Genomic DNA, 13,889 nt, shown 5'->3' with positions numbered 1-13,889 from the left:
TAAAACATGTTCCCATAAATAATAATTCAAGCAACTGTGACCTTGTTCCATTATAACCACAAAGGGGTTCTCACAATCTGTAGACTTAGAAGCCTCCTGAACTTACTTTCTTCCTATTTGCTCAGTTGCACCTTTTACATTTTCTAAACATTCTGTTTCTTTTGAACTGAATTCTGATTGCAGAGCGGGATGCTTCGTTGTGAAAGCAATAGCGAAATCCTTGCTGTTTTGTGTGTGGAGGGGGGGAAATCCAGGTTTATTCCAACTCCAGTTGATTCAGAATGGAGCTCTCTGCATTTGCAGCAAATAGTGACATCAACATGCTGTCTCCTAAACAATGAAAAAGAAGACAAAGATCTACCACGGGAAGATCTACTAAAGAGATTTGGGACGTATTCCCAAGTGTCTCCAGCCCAAGGCACATCCCTATAATATAAAAACAGTTGTCTAATAATTACACAGCAAAGTAAATGAGAACCAAATTATCCTTATCTGAAAAGTTTGCCAACACTTGGCATGTAACGCATGAGGAGGATCAAAAACGTAGCTATCAAACTGAACAAAACCGACAGCTTTGGCTAGGGCAAATTCTGGAAGATCAGATGAAAAGAACTGCTACAGGGATACAGATACTCCCAAAGACTGCTCAAGTATCAGCTCCAGAACTAGCCAAGTCCTATGTTGGACCTCCTAGCTCAGCCATTTTCAACGGGGGCCATATGGCCCCTTGGGGAGCCCTGGCACATTTGAAAAGGGCCACAGACTTGCTATTCAATAATACATGGTTTTATGTTTATCAGTGTTGCATCCTTCTTTGACGGGGGGCCCTGGAACTTGAGCTTCTAAGGAGCCATAGAAGCTCCTTAGAAAAAAAGCTCCTTCCTTTTTCCAAAAAGAAAAAAAAGTTTGAGAACGTCTGTCCTAGTTGAGAGGCTGAGAAGGAGCAGCCTGCCTATGGCCACTATGAGTGCTTGGCAGAGACAAGTTTCATATCAAGGGAGTCTTGTGATTGTGTGTGACTGTGAGCACTTTTAGACAGCTCATGGCACAATCCCAAACTTACCCTGCACTGATACAGCAACCATTACACTGGCATGCACTGTCACAAATGTGTTGTAAAGCATGTTGCAATGATGCAGAAGTTAGTGGTGCTGGCAGGAAGGCCTGTACCATCCTGCTGGTGCCAGTACAAGGAGGAATGTGCACTGGAGCAGTGGTGGACCTCCCCAGCACTGTGCCCCCGGGGCAAAGGCATGGCCTCAGGTGGTGCTCCTTGACCTTTAAATACCCAGTGTAAATATTGGGGGGGGGGGATTCTATTTTTTACTCTGAGCTGGCTCTGCATCACCCATCAGTGCCATGAAGGCTTGCCCATAGGCAAGGGATAAATGCTCCCTTACCTCAATGGGACATCTAGGACAGAAAAATAAACCATGGGATGCAGCCCATGCCCGATTGGTGTGACTAAATCAGTTCCAGGTGGTGTTAGGTAGGATTGGGATACCTGAAAGGCATCACACAACACACAAATTGAACAATGGAAGCATCTTAAATCACAAAGCACTGAGAAGCTCATAGATGTCTTGAATTATTGCTCCTTTGAATGATTTTTCCCCATGAAACAGGAAAAGTGATTGAAGATGACATTGTTTTCCAAATAGAGAACTTGCATTTTGATCCAGCAGTTCTCTTCCATATGCTGGAAAGATGTTCCATGTGCAGGACAAATGATCTTAATAGAAAACATCTCACTGTATTTGGAAAAGTTGAACTGCTGCACTGCTCTTGCTTCTGTGTGTGGAAAGTGATACGGTGTCCTCCTATACAGTAGCACAGCAACCTTATATATATATAGACACAGCACATATGCAGTCTTGTTTTTCCATGAAAACATGTTGTGTATGCAAGAAAGGGCACAAGGATGATGCAGTGTGGCTAATCTGTCTTTCTCAGTCTCCATGGAGAAGTGATAAGTTAGCCTATGCACAATATAGGCATGCGGTGCTTAACAATAATTCACTTAACAACAAGCCAAATATATGACAGTGGTCAAAGCACAAGTATGATGCTCTTAATGAGGCAATCGTGTCTCCCATAGTCTGCAGCAGAGTGTCTGTTTATACAACAGAGAGGCTCTTAATGCACAGAAGAGGCAATCTATCTCCAGTAGCCTGTGCAGACAGCTAGTGTCTGGCAGGGAGTGTCGTTTACACAACAAAGGCAATAGATTGGACTGTATGTTCACTTAATGACCTAATCACATAACAACAGGGATCGTCAAACGTATCCCTGTCATTAAATGGTGCACACCTGTACTATTGATTGCTGTGCCTTTCTTTGCCCATGTCTTTCAACTGAAATCATCATCTCAAAGTCACTTACTTTGGAACAATTCCAGAAGCCTTAGTCACTCACCTTTTTATCAAGTGATTCAGATATTGCCAACTAAATGGCTTGTTCAATAGTAAATAGCGCATGTGGGGTGAAGGTTTTTCTTTCCTGGTCTTCTAACTCATTCAATAGTTGACAGTTATTTTTAAGTAAAAAGAAGTAATTTTAAAAAGTTTAAAAAAATAAGAATTCTAAATATCATGCAGACAAAAAGTGACAAGTGATAATGTTGCTCTCAAGTTAAGGCAGAATTCAGCTTCATCTTGATCAGCTTCCTAAAAGCTTCTTTAACATCCTTGTTCCTCAGGCTGTAGATCAGAGGATTGATCATGAGGATCACCACAGTGTAGAATACCGAAGCGTAGTTGTCTTGGTCCAGGGAATAAGATGAAGTGGGTCATTGATACATGAAAATCATAGTCCCATTAAATATTGTGACCCTCGTAAAGTGGGACCCAAAGGTGGAGAAGTCTTTGAGCTTCCCTGAGGCAGAGGGCATTCTTAGGATAGCCACTAAAATGAAGGCATGCGAGACAAGGATGACTGAAAGGGACCTCATCTCAACAAAACCACCAAAACAAAACCACTGCTTTGGCTTGTTCAATGATAAGCAGCACATGTGGGGGTGAAATTCTGTTTTTCCTTTTCTTCCTGATTTTTTAACTCATCAAAAAAATTGAGGACTAGCTATAAGTAAAAATAGTGGTACATTAATGTTCTGAATAACAGTTCTAGAAATTAAAAAAGTTTCAATATCATGCTCACACAAAGTGATGATAATGTTGCATCTCAGGTTAAGAAAGAATTTATTTTCTTCTTGATCAGCTTCCTAAAAGCTTCTTTAACATCCTTGTTCCTCAGGCTGTAGATCAGAGGGTTGAGCATAGGGATCACCACAGTGTAGAACACAGATGCCCATTTGTCTTGGTTCAGAGAATAAACTGAAGTGGGTCGTAGATACATGAAAATCATAGTCCCATAAAATATAGTGACCCCTGTGAAGTGGGACCCACAGGTGGAGAAAGCTTTAAGCTTCCCTGAGGCAGAGGGCATTCTTAGGATAGCCACTAAGATAAAGGCATAAGAGACAAGGATGACTGAAAGGGAACTCACCTCGACAAAACTACCAAAAGTAAAAAGCAGAATTTCATTGATGTGGGTGTCTACGCAAGAGATTGCAAGGAGGGGAGGAACATCACAGAAGAAATGGTTGATGAGGTTGGAGCTGCAGAACTGAAGGCTAAAGGTGGCCGTTGTGTGTATTATGGCATTAGTTGTGCCGGCAATGTATGATCCAAGTGACAGCCACGTACAGAGAGATTTGGACATGGCAGAGGAGTAGAGCAGTGGGTTGCAGATGGCCACATAGCGGTCGTAGGCCATCGCTGCCAAAATGTAACACTCAGAACTTACAAAAACTGCATAGAAATAGAGCTGGGCAGTGCATCCAAGAAAGGAGATGGTTCTGCTGTCAGATACTAAGTCGGTCAGCATTCTAGGGGCAATGGCAGAGGAGTAGCAGAGGTCACAGGAGGACAGGTGCCAGAGGAAGTAATACATAGGGCTGTGCAGTTGGGGATCAACTGAAATCAGGGTGATCATGCCCAGGTTTCCCACCACATTGACTAGATAGATTAGCAGGAACACCACAAAGAATATGATTTTTATTCCTGGATCATCTGTGATGCCCAAGAGGATGAACTCAGTAATGGTAGAACTATTTCCATCCACCATTCTCTGAAAATGATAAGACAGTTTGAGTAGATGTAGGATGTTATGATCTCTGAGATCCCTGGAACTGAATGTCAGGGTCTTTTCCAAAAACCAGGTGCTGCAGAGCCACCTTTCCTTTCCTGACTGTCTCCGTTAAAGCATCTGTTAGGAAAGAGGAGGAAAAAATGCGGGGGGGGGGTGTGAGAGAGAAAAAGAGAAGACATTAAAAAATTAACTTCTCCCTTTCGCCTGACTGGAACTTCCCTGATGCTCGCCTGTTCTGAATGATGGCCCCATGAGGTTTTCCATGCTGCAAAAAAAAGTAAGCAAGCACACCCAGACTCACAGAATCAGAGTTGTTCACATTTGTGACTCATTTCAGAGTCAGTCAGTCCCCAAGTCACTGAGTCAGTGCCCAAGTCATTCACACACGTGACTTGTGTACACGAAGAAGCAAAAAAATGTGTTTTTGCAACTCTGACTCAAGTTCTGAGACTCAAGTTCCCATTCCTGATATAGATGGTCTTCCTGTATATTAGACGGATAAACCTTTATCTTCTCTGCCAAAGGGACAAAAACTGCAGTACTATCAAGCACACAATTTCACAAGCAGAGCAAGCAAGGGCCTTCCCTATTAAAGGCATTTCTGAACATACAAATGATCATATATACACCTCGGTTTATCTAGAACCATAGCTTCAGCCAAAATTCCTGGTTTCCTCTCCACATATTCTGGTTCAGAATGTGGTATTTCCTGATTTGTATGCAAGCTGAATCAAGATATTTCCAAATAGTGCGCAAAAGTAATTGTCCAAAGAATTATAGTCATCATATCATGATCACATTGGATACTGCATTTAGCTATTTCAACAGTCTAAAATCCACAGAATTACTTATGCTGTAAAAGGACTGCATTCCTATACACACTTATCTGAGATCAAACCCCATTGAATAGAGTGGGACTTAGTTCTGAGTTAACATGCAGAGCATCGTGTTGTCACTCTTTATGTCTCTCTTAAATTCTCTGCCATCAACCCTTTTTCTAAGAATTCCAACACCTCTAACACAATCCAGATTGTCTTAAATCATAATTATGATACTGATGAAGGTGGAAGTTGGAAACTTTAACATTAACAACAATTTCTATTTAGTTTTGTCACTGAAGAATAATATCCAATACTGCATTGGATATTATTTGTCAATGATCCAGAGCCTGCTTCTCAGCAATGTTGTTTGTGGTTGTTTATTCCTTCATTGAAGTAAGTGGGGGGGGGGGGCTGGTGATGCAACAGTACTTACCCAGCTCTTGGTGGAGAGCTTAGCAGACTCCGAATCACTGACTTCTGCTTCATTTACTTGCCTACTTAAACTGTTCTGTAAATGGCAGGAATAAAACCCAAATGTAGTTCTCAAGGTCAGTAGTATTCTCAGGATCCCAGTGAACTCCTGAGCATCTTTAGCTGCCCATCTGCCTAGGCACTATTTATAGGGCGCTGGGTTTTCTGCCTCAGAAAAAATGATGTCATTATGTCTCAGTAAGAAGTGCAGGAGCTGAGAGCTCGGCTCCCAAAGGGTTGTGTTCTTTGATTCCCACCGCAGGGGATGCATGTTCTTGCATATAGTGTTTTTAGAGGGATAGTCATCCTATTCAGTTTGCTCTCCAGTTTTCTGTGGCATTATTTGTTCTTGTTACCAAAACATTGAACTTTGACCTTCTCATCCATGCAGGAGAATAGAAGATATCATAGAATCTAAAGGCGAAAAATGGAATTTCAGCCTCCATTTTCTGTGATGAGACATCTGGCACGTACAAAGCACAGAAAGCTTTGACAGACAAAAGCGGATGCGCCAGAGAGAAAGCTGCATTGTTGTTGACCATAACCTAAGTGTTTCTAGCTAAGTGAATGTTTCAGCTGTGCTCTCAATGTCAGCCTGACTGTTTTACACTTATCAACCTGTCTGCTAATTGCTGTAAAGGCTTGCTTTTACTAGTTTTCAGAGAAAGTGCTTCTCTGAAACCTAGTAAAAGCAAGCCTTTATAGCAATTAGAGTCCATCTTCTCTGTGTGGGGGTGTCAGGTGGGCTGAAGGAGAAGGCAGCTTCTGCTTGGGGATGGTCCTGGTCTGGGGCCTTTCAGGAGGCCACAGGTTGGCTCAGGGGGAGGGGGTTAAATCACCCTGCTCCTCCACCCTGGCGTAGCCCTTGAGACTGAGTCCTTGGCAGGAGCTGTTGGACACACAGCCTTCTGCCTCTCCAGTCCTGGCTTTCTGCCCTCATAATGGGCCTCCTGTCTGTTATATAGGCTGCATCCTTCTCCAGTCCCGCTCCTTCCTTACTGGTGAAGGCACAAAAGGGACCCTGCCCAGGGCCTCTCTTCCTGGTGTTACCTCCCTTGTCTCTTCCTCCTCCCTGACCTCTTACTGGATCAAGTCCTTCAGGCCTCCCACCTTCTCCCCCACATCAGGTACTCCAGTCAGGGAGAGACGCCCTGTCAGCAGACCTCTCCCCACAAGCTGGGGATGTGGGAGGTTGTCGGGCATACTTGCCTGAGCCAGGCGGCTCTCCCTCTTGCCTGGCCAAGCTGCCTTCCTCTTGTGTCTCCTTGGCCCCCTTGCAAGGTAAGTCTGGGTCTGGTGGGGAGGAGGGCACCCTGACACTCTGCTTTTCTCCTCTCCACATAGAGAAAAAAGTCTCTCTAGGCTAGGCCTGTTTGTTACAGAGTTTTCTTCATCAAACCCAATGGGTCAAACCCAATCCATTCAAGGACCCCCTGTGGATACCAATTTCCACAGATAATTGACAGTCCACTCCTATGCATGTCTACTCAGAAGTAAGTCCTACTAGAGTCAATGGGCCTTACTCCCAGGAAAGTGTGGATAGGATTGGGCTGTAAATCTGTAGAAAGCCCTCAGAGGACCTTCCTAATGTGACCAGAAGCATATTCTGGTCACATCCAGAAGTAGTTCTGAGGCACAGGGAGGCACAGAGAAGCCTCCACAGGGCTTCAGAAAGCCTCACAGAGATTCCCGAGGCACTTCCAGTTTTTGCACTGATTTGGGCTGCTATTCTGATATTGAATAGTGGCAAATTGTGTGATGGCACTTCTCACTTTGATGGAGGCACAAAGGATTTTAAACCTTTGAATTAGCCAGGGAACTATGACAGAATATCAGACTGAGGGCGCAATCCTACCCTGCCTGGAACAGGCAAACCAAGAGGCTTGTGCTGTATCCAGCGCAGGATAGGGGCCCAAAGCGGCTCAGCCAGAAGCAAGGAGAAACATTTCCCCTTACTTCTGGGTAAGGCACGCTGGCCCCTATAGGTCTCCTCAGAGTTGTGCCACTGCCTGAGGTTGTGCTGGATTCTAACCCTGTCTCCTGCTCCCCACCCACCTGCCCCTGGGGCTGCCCATTGCCCACCCTCCCCCGTCCAGGAACACTTCCCACCCCACCTTCTCCCCACCTCCTCCCTGCCTAGCCCAGAGCCTTGCGTCGGCCCAGCTAGGCCAACGCCACAGAAACAGCCATGGAGGCTGGATTCAGCCTCCATGTGCCAGCGCATCTTTGTGTGCCAGCTTACTCCTGAGGAGGTGCAAACATGCTGTACAGCACATTTGCGACCCGCCTGGGCTGGCACAAGGGACTTGCATCGGCCCAAGTGAAGGGCAGGATTGTGACCTAAGTCAAGTATCCCTCCATTTCTGTTCCAGGCACTGTGCAATCTATTGGCAGACATTTTGCAACAGCCAAATTATGTTCCATTGTCATAAATGCATCTACATAACAGCCCAATTCTAAATGGTGTTGGACTGTTAAGAGTTTTGGAGTCCAATTCTATTCAGCTTGCCAGTGCTGATGTAGCTGCAATGCAGTCCCAAGTTAAGGGAACAAATACTTTGTTACCTTGAGGAGGCCTCCGTGTCTGCCCACCACCCCCACAGGATGCAGCTCATACCCCATTGGCATGGCTGCATCAGTGCTGGAAAGTAGGATTGGGCCCTTAATCATTGTGTACTTGCATGGATTCAGGATGAAAATGGAACTTTGCCTCCTGAGATCAACTCAAGAGATCAGATGTGAATCTGCTCATAATTCATGCTGTATTTTTGTTCAATGTTCTGTCTACATCACATGATTCTATGTACAAAATCAAATTGCTCTTTTCATTGGTTTGTTAAGGAGAAGTTATGGTTTTTACTTTGCTTCCTATCTAGGTTTTAATTCTGGGCCAGTGTCAGAGATTTTTACACTAACCACGTGTCTCACACCTTAGATCCTTGCTTGCTTCTTGCAACTTTGCTAAGGGTTCACTGGCAGTAAGATATTCCTTTACTTTTATGGAACAAAATTCCATCTGGGGAGGGACTGCAGGATGTCATCATCACTCCCTGATGGTGAACTTCCCAGAAACATTTGGCTGGTCAGAGGGCTGGATCAGATGGAACTTCTTGTGATTCAGCCAAACAATTAAATCTGTTACATGTGGGATAGGGGAACTGATCCAGAGAGAGAGACATGCAGCGCAAATCTGAAATGAACCCTAGGAGAATTGCAAACGTGCCATAAGGCACATTTACACCTCCTCATGAGTCAGCAAGACTGGCACACGGAGGCATGCTGGCATGTGGAGGCTGACATAAACCTCCGCACCGACGGAGGCACCATGTCTTGCATCGGCCAAACTTGGCCGAAGCAAGACTCTGGTGTGGGCAGGAAGGAGGTGGGAGGGGGTTGTTCCTGGGCAGGGGGAGGGCAGGTGGTGGGCGGCCCTGGGGGCGGGTGGGTGAGGAGTGGGAGGCGGAGCTGGGATCTGGCAGTTATGCCAGATCCCAACCCCTGGGAGCTTGGAGCTGCTTCAAGCCGCTCTGCTCTTCTCAAACTTGTGCCACCTCCGGAAGTGGCTCAAGTCCAAGGAGATCCATAGGGGTCAGGGTACCTTACCCAGAGGTAAGGGGAAAATTTTCCCCTTAACTCTGGCTGAGCCACTTTGGGCTCCTATCCTGCGCTGGATACAGCACAAGGCTCTTGGTTTGCCTGTTCCAGGGCAGGATAGGATTGCACCCAATACGAGTGAGCTGAGTGAGCAGGTCATAAGACTCTTAGGCTGCCTTCAACCAAGTGTTTGTCTTTCTCTTCAAGCAGATTTAGAAATTTTGCAAGAGTCAACCACAGGGTTCCATGATAGTTTGTCCTCTCTTCTGTCTAGCCCACTGCTGTACATTGACTAGGAAAATCTCTCCTGGGAGCTCTGGCAAACACTATTTCCAGCCCTCCTGTCTAGGATTCATTAAACAGGGATTTCAAGCACTGAACCTGGGACCATTTGCATACAAAGAATACTACACTATACTCTCAACATACAGGCACCCAGTTCACAAAGGCTCCCTTTCTGCCTAACAGTTGCCTGATAAAGTTAGAAGCATGGCTTTTCCAGGTACATGGCCCAAGGAAAAAACTTTGCCTTGTTGATTTCTATGATACCATCTATTCCCTACGCAGATGAGGTCAATGTTTGTTGTTCTTGAAACTAGAAAAAAATAATGCCACAAAGAACTGGAGAGCAAATGGAATAGGATGACTATTCACTTAGAAAAACTGTATGCAAGAACATGAATCCCCTGACGGGGGAATAAATGAACACAGTCCATTGGGTGATGAGCTCTCAGTACTTCCTACTCTGCTATAATGACATCATTTTTTCTAAAGCAGAAGACCCAGTGCCTAATAAATAGTGTCTAGGCAGTTGGGCAACTGAAGGTGCTCTCACAAGGTCAGGGGGTTCATCAGAATACTACTGATCCTGAGTTCAACATTTGGGTTTTAGTCCTCTCACCTCCAAGAGACTTTAAGAAGCCAAGCAAATGAAGCAGAGACCTTAGTGACTTGGAATCCTCTAAAATCCCTACCAAGAGCCTGGGTAAGTCTTATTGCATCACCAGCCTTCCAAAATTATTGAAGAATAATATGCAACACTAAATATAAATATCAAAGTAATTGACTAGAGGTAATGTTGATTTTAAATAGTTCAGCTTCCACCTTCATCAGTAACTCAGTTACTGTGTCACCAGCCAAGGTGGTGACAATCTGAAGCTTGTTAGAGGTGTGGGAATTCTCAGAATGGCTGATTTGGGAGAATTAAAAATATATATGAAGACTTAACCACATAATCATTTGCATGTTTACGCAGAAGTAAGCCCCCACTCTGTTCAAATGTTGTGGAGACTTCTCATTTCTGCCCCCATTTTTTCTCTTTCTCTTTTTTCCTAACAGATATTCCAGACCAGAGAGAGAAGAGGGATCTGAAGCACCTGGTTTATAGAAAAAGACCCTGACATTCAGTTGCAGGGATCACAGAGATCTTATATTCCAACATCTACTAAAAGTGTCTTATTCTGAGAATGGTTGAGGGAAATAGTTCTACTGTCAATGAGTTCATCCTCTTGGGTATCTCAGATGACCCACAAATGCAAATCATATTCTTTGTAGCGTTCCTGCTCATCTATTTGGTCAACATGGTGGGAAACCTGGGCATGATCATCCTGATCTCATTTGATACCCAACTTCACAACCCCATGTACTTCTTCCTGTGGCACTTGTCCTTCTGTGACCTCTGCTACTCCTCTGCCATTGCCCCCAGAATGCTGTCCGACTTAGTATCTGACAGCAGAATCATTTCCTTCTCTGGCTGCACTGCCCAGTTCTACTTCTTTGCAGCCTTTGTAGTTGCTGAGTGCTACATTTTGGCAGCGATGGCCTACGACCGCTATGTGGCCATCTGCAACCCACTGCTCTACTCCTCTGCCATGACCAAACCTCTCTGTATGTGGTTGTCATTTGGTTCCTACATTGCCGGCACAACTAACGCCATAATACACACAACGGCCACCTTTAGCCTTCACTTCTGCAGCTCCAACCTCATCAACCATTTCTTCTGTGATGCTCCTCCCCTCCTTGCAATCTCTTGCTCAGACACCCACATCAATGAGATTCTGCTTTTTGCATTTGCTGGCTTTGTAGAGATGAGCTCACTTTCAGTCATCCTTGTCTCCTATGCCTTCATTTTAGTGGCTTTTCTAAGAATGCCCTCTGCCTCAGGGAAGCTCAAAGCTTTTTCCACCTGTGGGTCTCACTTTACTGGGGTCACCTTATTTTATGGCACTGTGATTTTCATGTATCTACGGCCCACTTCAGTCTATTCCCTGGACCAAGACAAATGGGCATCCGTGTTCTACACTGTGGTGATCCCCATGCTCAACCCTCTGATCTACAGCCTGAGGAACAAGGATGTTAAAGAAGCTTTTAGGAAGCTGATCAAGAAGAAGCTAAATTCTTTCTTAACCTGACATGCATCATTATCACTTGTCATGTTGCGTGATCATATTTAAACTTTTTTAGATTCTAGAACTGTTATTCAGAATATTAATATACCACTATTTTTACTTATAGCTAGCCCTTAATTTTTTTGATGAGTTAAAAGATCAGGAAGAACAGAGTTTCACCTCCACATGTGTTGCTTATCATTGAACAAGCTTAAGTAGTTTACAAGTATTTCCAAATCACATTTGATAGAAAGGAGGTTAACTGAAGCTTCTGGAATTGCTCCAGTGTAGGTTATTTGGAGACAATGGGCTCAGTTCAAAGACATATGGGCACAGAAGGGCACAGCATTCAGTAGTATTGTCCACAGTTCTACCATGCAGACTCACTTCTCCATGGATATTACAAAAGAGAAACTGAAGTTGTGCATTATCCTTGTGCCCTTTCCTACTTACCCGACATGTTGCCCATGCAAAAAACATATCTGTTAATGTATATGAGGTTGCTGTGCTGCTTATGCATAGGAGCACCCCTTATAGTTTTCCACATGCAGAATCAAGATCACCAGACCTCATGAGGAAGCCATGGTGTAGGTTTCTTCATGAGGAAGCTGCTTGAACCATTCACTAAAGAAGCTATGCAATGTCTCCAAAACTAGACATGATAGGGAAAAACGGATGCCATTTTTGGAATCAGCCCCCCAAATATACTCAGGAATTGGTGTAACGTTTAAGGAAGCAAAATGTGTGTTGGCCTGTGTAGCCTGAATTGGAAAGAAAGCCTACATTGTGTTTTATGTGAATTGCCCAATTGTCTGATCCATCCAGAAGGCTTATCTGCCTGTAACTGGAAGGAAGGTTCTTATTTCCTTTTTTGAAAATAGGGACCAAATTTGATCTAGTCCAGGATTCTAGAATTACTCCAAATTTATTAATTCTTGTAAATAATTCTGCAATGATTGGGGCCCACCAATCCGGTGCTGCTTTATAGATATCTGATGGAATTGTGTCTGGACCAGCTTCTTTATCCTGTTTCAGCTGGTTAATAATTGAAATTACCTCATCCACTGAGACTGTGGGCCATTCTGGGAGGTCTGGCAGGATATGTGCCTTAACAACAGAGATAGATTTAGATTCATTAAAAAAAATTGATTTAAAATGTGTTTCCCACAGATTAGCTGAAATTATGGTAATACCGATTGGCTCTTTATGAAAACAGCCTGATATTATTTGCCAAAAACTCTTGACTTTTTTAGATCTATCAGCGTTAATTAAGAGTGACCATCTTGCTTCTACAATGTGATGGATTGAAACTCTAACAGCATCCTTCAGGCGGGCGGTCAGCTTGAAATATTGGTGTAACAGTGGTCTACTATGAGTATCTCTGAATTTTTTCAGAGATGAGTATCTCTGAAGTGCTGCGAACAGCAGTTTTCAGATATAAGCAGATCTGATCAATCTTGGTAGAATCATCTCTCCAACCCTCAGCTCTTTTGGGGTGAAGGGATCTGAACTAATATATTCAAGAGAGTGGATATTAGGTCCTCAAAAAAGAAGATAATCCCTGGTTGGTCCAAAGTAGACAACTGAGGGATTTCCTTTGTTTGTATCAATGCACAAAATGAATCCTTAGAATCTGGGTCCCATTTAATTCTTTTTGTTATGCTTGAGTAACCAGCTTCCTCCTGGATATTAGTGTTATGATAACAATTTGGAAAATAAGCTAAATCACACATCAGAGGTAGGTGGTCACTAGAATGAGGGTATCCAACACAAAAGTTAGCTATCTGTGGAAGGAGTTGAGGGGGGACCAAAATGTAATCAATGACACTTACACCTCTAGATGAGATGTGAATGAATTCTCCATTATGGCCCAATACATTTAGGCCGTTCAGCCAAATAAGGCCATAGGTAACACAGAATTTGGCTAGAAACAGCCCTGCAGCATTGATTGTTCTGTCTTTCTATTGCCTTTCAAATAAGCAGGGCTCAGGCAACATCATATCCGTAGGTAAATCCCAAAGTTGATAAAAGATGTCAGAATTTTGCCCCACCCTGGAGTTGAGATCTTCTGCGATTAGTGATTTATAAGATGGGAATTTACCAGTCAGGTCATTGATTATACCACTAAGATATACCCATTGCTTTTCTGTTGCAGATTTATCTTTTAAAGGAGGCATGTATACATTGATTATCATTATGCCACTTTGTGGCATTAACTTCAGCTTGATCACTTGTATTTTGCAACAACTATCAGCCATAAACAACAACTTATACCTGAAAACAGGTTTCACTAATATAGCAAGGCCTCCAACTGGGTGGCCTTTTACTGCATTCTTCTGTGCAGGCAAAGATATAGAAGAAAACCCTTCAGACGCGATAGGTCTAATTGTCCAAGTTTCCTGCAGTAAAAGAACATCTTGGTCTCTTAAGACAGTGTCTAGCTCTTTTCCCCGTGTCTTTGCAAACC

General features: G+C 43.8%; 2 protein-coding genes across 3 annotated transcripts; one reads left to right on the top strand and one right to left on the bottom strand.

Moving 5' to 3' along the window:
* Positions 1 to 3,180: 3,180 nt before the first annotated feature.
* LOC136636385 (olfactory receptor 5AR1-like) lies at positions 3,181 to 4,125 on the bottom strand. The gene has a single exon (XM_066611425.1). It carries the CDS (start codon positions 4,123 to 4,125, stop codon positions 3,181 to 3,183), a length of 945 nt encoding a protein of 314 aa, XP_066467522.1.
* A 4,337-nt stretch (positions 4,126 to 8,462) lies between these two features.
* LOC136636384 (olfactory receptor 5AR1-like) lies at positions 8,463 to 11,446 on the top strand. Of its 2 annotated transcripts, XM_066611424.1 has the most exons (2): positions 8,463 to 8,477; positions 10,511 to 11,446. In XM_066611424.1, exon 2 carries the CDS (start codon positions 10,568 to 10,570, stop codon positions 11,444 to 11,446), a length of 879 nt encoding a protein of 292 aa, XP_066467521.1. In that variant the 5' UTR covers positions 8,463 to 8,477; positions 10,511 to 10,567. The 2 variants fall into 2 exon arrangements, with proteins under 2 accessions (XP_066467521.1, XP_066467520.1); XM_066611423.1 differs by lacking the exon at positions 8,463 to 8,477 and having other exon boundaries at positions 10,502 to 11,446.
* Positions 11,447 to 13,889: the final 2,443 nt, after the last annotated feature.

This window comes from Tiliqua scincoides, chromosome 1 (genome assembly GCF_035046505.1).
Source record: "Tiliqua scincoides isolate rTilSci1 chromosome 1, rTilSci1.hap2, whole genome shotgun sequence".
NCBI lineage: Eukaryota > Metazoa > Chordata > Lepidosauria > Squamata > Scincidae > Tiliqua > Tiliqua scincoides.
Note: the sequence above shows the minus strand (reverse complement) of the source record. Positions and strands in the feature narration are given on the sequence as shown.

Coding starts and splice junctions, on each gene's coding strand:
- LOC136636384 (XM_066611423.1), top strand. CDS start 10,502: ATGGTTGAGGGAAATAGTTCTACTGTCAATGAGTTCATCCTCTTGGGT.
- LOC136636385 (XM_066611425.1), bottom strand. CDS start 4,125: ATGGTGGATGGAAATAGTTCTACCATTACTGAGTTCATCCTCTTGGGC.